Below are 7,063 nucleotides of genomic sequence, written 5' to 3'. Positions count from 1 at the left end.
TTCCTTCCTTCCTTCCTTCCTTCCTTCCTTCCTTCCTTCCTTTGGTCTCACTCTGTAGACCAGGCTGGCCTCGAACTCAGAAATCTGCCTGCCTCTGCCTCCCAAGTGCTGGGATTAAAGGTGTGCGCCACCACTGCCCAGTTCATTACTACTTTCTTAAAAAAGAGATCACTGAGAAAATATGAAGCCTCCTAGAAATGTAAGTATGATTGCAGAAGCTGAAATAAAAATTTTTAAATTCATTTACTGGGGGAAAATGGCATGTGCTGTGATGCCCATGTGGCAGTCAGAGGACAACCTGCCTCCGTCAGTTCTCTATCCATTCTGGATTCCAGGGACTGAAATATGTCATCAAGCTTGGTGGCAAGGGCCTTGGACTGATGAAGTATCCTGCCATCCAGGAAATTTAAAAAATACACTTAAGAAATAACTGCTACAACAGTAGTAGTGAGGAATTAATGAAGGACTCAAAAGATAAAGCCAAACAAGTCCTGAACAATGTTGAGCAACGACAAAACCAGATGGACTTCCATCTGGTAGCTCAGATGGTAGACTGCCTCTGGTTAGAGGACACCACCACACAGTCAGCACAGTGGCACACACTCTTCGAGGTGAAAGTGGGGATTCAAAGTATACATAGTTACATAGTTAGTACGGGCTCATGTAGCTCTGATTCTCAGAAACCCCTGCCCCCCCCCCAAAAAAAGATGTTAAATACAAGAAAGAAATTCAGACTTTAGTATCAGGTGGTTCAATATTAGTTTAGTGAGAATTCAAGGTCAAAGAAATATAAGGAAAGACATAATTTTAAAAGAAATATTGCAGAAGTTCTGATTGAGGAAAGTTGAATTTTCAAACTGAAAAAAAATCTATTCATCCAAGTGAAATTTCAAAACTGCTATGGCAAAAATAAGTCTTAACGGCTTTCAAACAAACAAACAAACAAACAAACAAAAAACTGGGTGTGGTGGTACATTCCTGTAGCCCCAATGTTGTGGTTTGAATGAGAATAGCCTCCATGGGCTCATATACTTGAATGCTGGATCCTCATGTCCTGTGGAACTGTTTGGGAAGGATTAGGAGGTGTGCCCTTGATGGAGGAGGTGTGTTGTCACTGAGGGTTTCAAACTCTGAGGTTTCAAAAGCACATGCCAGGCTCAGTCTCACTTTCTCTGATAGCTGACTACTGATTAGCATCAGCTTTCAGCTGATGCTCCAGAGCACTATGCCTCCTGCGTGCCACTACGACCATCCAGTCATGATGATCATGGACTAACACTTGGTAACTTAAGCAAACCTCCAATTAAATGTTTTATAAGTTGCCTTGATCATGGTGTCTGTTTACCTCTAAAATAGTAACTAAGTCTGCCAATATGTGAGAGGTAGAAGCAGAAGGATGGGGCATTTATTTAAAGTCATCCTCAGCTATGTAGAAAGTTTGAGGGCAGTCTGAGCTAACTGAGATCTTATCTCAAAGGCAGAGAGTGGGGGTGGGAGGGAGAGGGAGAGACAGAGACAGACAGACAAAACAGAAAGCAATGGAGGTCTTTGTGAAATAGGCTGGTAGGTAAAAACACTCTTCAGGCAAGCATGAAACCTGAGTTCTGAGTTCAGTCCCTGGAACCCATTCAAAGGAGGATTCACTGTCATGTACGCATAATCCCAGCACTTGTTCTGTGAGACGAGTGATGGAGACAGAACTGACTAGAAACTCATGAGCTAGGCAATCGAGCAAACTGTGGCAAAGATAAAAAGAGGGACCCTGCCTCAACAAGGCAGAAGGCAATAACTGACTGCCAAATTGTCCTTTGACCCCCAAATGTGCAACAACCATACACTCCCCTGCCCCAAAATGGAGTAACATTGGACTATATCCAAATTTTCATTATGAAGACTGGAGGCCAGAGGACATTATCAGCTCTTTGAAACCGTTACTGTGCCGGGCAGTGGTGGCGCACGCCTCTAATCCCAGCACTTGGGAGGCAGAGGCAGGTGGATTTCTGCGTTTGAGGCCAGCCTGGTCTACAGAGTGAGTTCCAGGACAGCCAGGGCTATACAGAGAAACCTTGTCTCGAAAAACAAAAAAAAGAAACCATTACTGTGCTGATTATTACTCATGTATGACCAAGATGGAATGCAAGGATTATAATGTTTAGCACCTAACACGCATGGTAATATAATTAATTAAGTGGAACTTCAGCAAAGAAAGAATACTATCTAAAAGTAAGAGGGAGACATAAGATTTAAAAAATGTTGCTTCTGGGTAGAATCTAAAAATAACAGGAAATAAAGATGACAAGGACCCAGAGAATCCTGGATGGTGTTTTTAAAAACAAGCTTTCCCAGATGGCAAGAGCCTATAGCAATATAGTATGTGTGGTTCCTAAGACACCAGGTTCAATACTTTGTGGTATAGGAAATGTTTACACAAAAACAATTCTGATGTTTTCATTTTATTGAACTTCCTAGATGCAGTTGGTTATATACTCATCTCTACACATCACCTAGCCTGTCTCTGACAGTGTTCTACATTGAAGCCCAGGCTGGCCTTGAACATGTGGTTCTTTTGTCTCAGCCCAGTGGTGTGGGACAGGTGTGAATCATCGAAGTTGGGCGGCTTCTATTTTTGCTTATCTAGTTCTAGTAAGAAGTCCTCATTTCCTTACCAGGCTATTTTCTTTCCAGGCTTCTGGGAACTTGGGTCTCTGCTTTTCTCTCGACACAAGAACCTGCATATCCTCAAATGTGGGATGGTTTCCAACTTCTGTCTGAAAAGCCATCTGGTAATCTGGTACAGATTCACCTGTTTATTTATAGAAAAGAATGACAGAATTTCTAGTTATCTTAGAGAACAGAATAGCAGAGCTATTTCTAACATCAAATCATATAAATTAGATAGTATATTAGATATCATAGCATAGAAATCATATGTATTAAAACCTTTCAAAAATATATGCAAATTTCAGAGACATTATTATTGATTTGATATATTATGAATACTTAGAAGTCTCAAATTTTATTGATAAGTAAAATAGTTTCAATGCTATACAGATATTCTTACTTATTCTTTAGTACTGAGGATCAAACGCAAGGCCTTGCTAAGTACATACTAAGTATTTACTAAGTACTAAGTATGAACATGCTAAGTATACACTTTAACACAGAGCCCTGGAGAGCTTTTGTTTTGTTTTTTTGTTTTTTCAAGACAACGTTTCTCCATGTAGCCCTGGCTGTCCTAGAACTCACTCTGTAGATCCAGTTAGCCGCAAATTCACACAGACCTCCCTGCCTTCCAATTGCTTGGATTAAAGGTGTGTGCCACCATTGCCTGGCCTGGTGTCTTTTTAAGTAAGTTTTCTACCAGGGAGCTCTAGCTCAGGCTAGACAGGTATTTTAAAATAAGTTTGACTGCTATTTAATTTAGGAGAAAAATATTACAAAACTTAGTACTTCAAATTATGCCTAAACTCAAACCTCATATTCAAAAATAGTAAAACATCCCAGGATTTACTGCAATAATATGCAACCAAATTTGAGAGGAAAGACTGAATAATCACTATGCCTTATCAGGTTATTGGTTCTCTTCTAGTTCAGTCAGAATGTATCAAATACTACAATTTTTCCATTTTGTTTTGTTTTTGGAGATAGGATCTAGTGTATTCCTGGCTGGCCTCATATTCTTTATGTAGCCAAGGATGGTTCTGAACTAGATCCTCCTGCTGTTACTTCCTAAGGGCTTGTGCTACAGGGATACACCACCACACCAGGTTTCTGCAGGGCTGAGGACTAAACTCAGGACTTCGTGAATGCTATATGGCACTCTACCAAATGAGCTAACTTAGGAATCTAAGTTAGTCCTATATAAAAAAATTTTATGATAATGACCATGTCATTGTTTAATTTTCCTCTTAACAAGCAATATTTAAATCTAGAATGTTAAAGCAACACTATCAGTATTTGACAACTGTGTATGTCACCAATAGGCACAATTAGCTGCTTACTTACAGTGAAATAATACTGCTGTCTTTTTAAAAAATGTGATAGTGTATTAATAAACACAGAGAGCCATACAGAAGACTTTTTTTTGTTTGTTTGTTTTGTTTTGTTTTTTTGGTTTTTCGAGACAGGGTTTCTCTGTGTAGCCCCTGGCTGTCCTGGAACTCACTCTGTAGACCAGGCTGGCCTCGAACTCAGAAATCCGCCTGCCTCTGCCTCCCGAGTGCTGGGATTAAAGGCGTGCGCCACCACTGCCCGGCTACAGAAGACTTTTTAAGACTGATACATAAAAGTCCAGTGGCCTAGAGCAGTGGTTCTCAACCTTCCTAATGCTGTGGTCCTTTAATGTAGTTCCTCATGCTGTGGTGACTGCAACCACAACACTATTTTCATTGCTACTTCATAACTGCAATTGTGCTACTGTTATGAATAGAAAATAGAATGTAAATATTTTTGGAGTAAACTTGTATCTCCAAAAATACTTAAAGTTTACTGAAGGGATTGCAACCCCCAGGTAGAGAACCACTGTCCTAGAAGACTCTTAGCAAAGAGCACAAGAGAATTACAGTCTTCCTGGCTCCTCACCACCGCTCACTCTAATGTACTAAAATAACATGACAGATTAGAAGCGATGGTGGTTAGGGCATTCTGGTTCTAATCAGAGCTTCATCTCTTCCTTGGAAAAGTGTGTTTCAATCTTCCTGTCAGTAAAGTAGTAATGTCTGCTTTCCTTATCTCACTGCTCAGCACTAAAAGGTATAATGACCCAGATTGGAAAAAAAAAAAAACAACCCATAAAACATGACAACTTTTCATTTATATTTGAAAATTCAAAATTCAAAACAATTCTTGCCTTCTATTTGTATTTTTTAACAATTTTAACAATTTACAAAAATTAATTGTATATTTTTATAATTTACTCAGCGGAGCCCAAGTTATTAGGCTACTGCATTGCATTTAAAGACAGGTGACATTTCTACATCTTTTTAGGATTAAAGCAAATCAATATCAACATTCAACTCTAAGACAAAACTAAAAGATTTAAAGATGTTGGCTTATAGTACTTTGTTCCTTGAAACCTATCTCATATTACACAATCAATTCCAATTCAAATTACCTGTAGTTGTACTTCACTAGCCCAGCTGGTCTGCCTCTGACATTATGTTATATATACTTCTCAGTTATTTATTAGCTTTTTCCCCCACAGAATGTTAGGTTAGCAGAACTAAAAATTAATAATTCTATTTGTTTAAGTAAGATCATTCAAATTCTAACTTCAAAACTTACTATAAGAAATTAGTGCATGATTTTGTTTAAACGGAAGTTTTGACACTAACAACTAGCAAAGAGAGGCTGGGAGATGGCTCAGTCTGTAAACTGCTTGCCATGCAAACATGGGGCCCTGAGTTAGGCTGCAAGCATCTACCTATAAAGCCCACCATTGTGATATGTACTAGCACTAGGGGGCAGAGGTGGGCAGATTCCTGGGGCTCCACAGTCAGCCAGCTGAGCTGAACCAGCATGCCCCAAGCATCAGAAAGAGACCTTGTTTCAAAAAACGAGGATGGCTTTTGAGGAATGATGCCCGAGGTTATACATGCACCCATGCATGTACACAAATAAGCAGGCGCTCGTGCATGTATGCTTGTGCACACACACACACACTCACCAAAAAAAAAAAATTCCATTAAATAGTCATAGTTCTAAATCTAGCTTTTCAATAGACACTTATCTGGAGCTAACTAATGCAGTTCAGACGTAACGATATTAATCTCCTATGACGATGGGAGATACGACCCTTAACAGATTTTCTTAAAGCTTTATAATAACTTTATAATAACTGGATTGCTAAAGGGAAGTCCTTTAATCTCGTTTACTTTCAAGCTGTTGAGAAGAGATCAAATATTTGACCCTCTTACCTCCTCTGGTTTGGTGAAGTGTGTCTACTTTAGAGTCATTTTTGGTTCCCATCTCAAATGACATTATTTTCTTTTCTTTCTTCCTTCATCTAAATACTGTAGCACTTTACTTTTATCATGCCAAGACACTTAACTCATTATTTTACAAATACTTTACAGAATCAGCCTTTACTATATGTTTTCATTTAATCTCTAAACACATTCTGCATTTTGAAATAAACAAAAAAATCTTTAAAAATTTATATTTTATAATTATTATACAATACTCTTTAGGTTTTAAAAATTATTTTTAGATTTTATTTTATATGTTTGAGGGTTTTGCTTGCCTGTATGTACATGCACTGTATGTGTGTGTGTGTGTGTGTATGCACACGCATGTGTACCTAGTGCCTGCAGAGGCCAGAAGAGAGCATTAAAAACCCACATGACGGCTCACAACTGTCTGAAACTCAAGTTTCAGGTGATCTGATACCCTGTTCTGGCTTCCATATGCACTAGGTATGTTTGTGAACAAACATACATGCAGCCAAAACAGTCATTCATATACATAAAATAAAAATACATAACTTTTAAAAGGTTTTGAAAAGTACCCTGTATATGTTGCTTGTATTTTCTTAACACTTTTCTCATATTTTTTTTCTTTCCTTTTTTTTTTTGAGACAGGGTTTCTCTGTATAGCCCTGGCTGTCCTGGAACTCACTTTGTAGACCAGGCTGGCCTCGAACTCAGAAATCCACCTGCCTCTGCCTCCCAAGTGCTGGGATTAAAGGCGTGCTCCACTACTGCCCGGCTCTTATATTCTTTTTCATAGTTTCTGTCTTCTTTATTCAACAGAAGCTTCTCTTAATCAAATAATAATAGTAATAATAATAAATTATTCTTAAATCCAGGTATAGTGATGCATGCCTTTAATCCTAGCACTTGGGAGACAGAGATAGGTGAGCTTGAGGCCAGCCTGGTCTACAGAGTAAGTTCCAGATCTGCCAGGGATACACATTGAAACTCTGTCTCAAAAAACAAGTCAAGGCCGGGCGGTGGTGGTGCATGCCTTTAATCCCAGCACTTGGGAGGCAGAGGCAGGCGGATTTCTGAGTTCGAGGCCAGCCTGGTCTACAGAGTGAGTTCCAGGACAGCCAGGGCTACACAGA

At 39.1% G+C, this 7,063-nt stretch overlaps 1 protein-coding gene across 3 annotated transcripts in view; it reads right to left on the bottom strand.

The window, feature by feature from the left end:
- Positions 1 to 7,063, bottom strand: part of Bmpr2 (bone morphogenetic protein receptor type 2) — a 109,542-nt gene that overhangs the window by 12,194 nt on the left and 90,285 nt on the right. For all 3 annotated transcript variants that reach the window (XM_028765640.1, XM_028765639.1, XM_028765641.1), the window contains exon 10: positions 2,667 to 2,803. In XM_028765640.1, the coding sequence (XP_028621473.1) occupies positions 2,667 to 2,803 (137 nt within the window). The remainder of the gene's footprint in view (positions 1 to 2,666; positions 2,804 to 7,063) is intronic.

Source organism: Grammomys surdaster, unplaced genomic scaffold (genome assembly GCF_004785775.1).
Source record: "Grammomys surdaster isolate TR1022 unplaced genomic scaffold, NIH_TR_1.0 165, whole genome shotgun sequence".
NCBI lineage: Eukaryota > Metazoa > Chordata > Mammalia > Rodentia > Muridae > Grammomys > Grammomys surdaster.
Note: the sequence above shows the minus strand (reverse complement) of the source record. Positions and strands in the feature narration are given on the sequence as shown.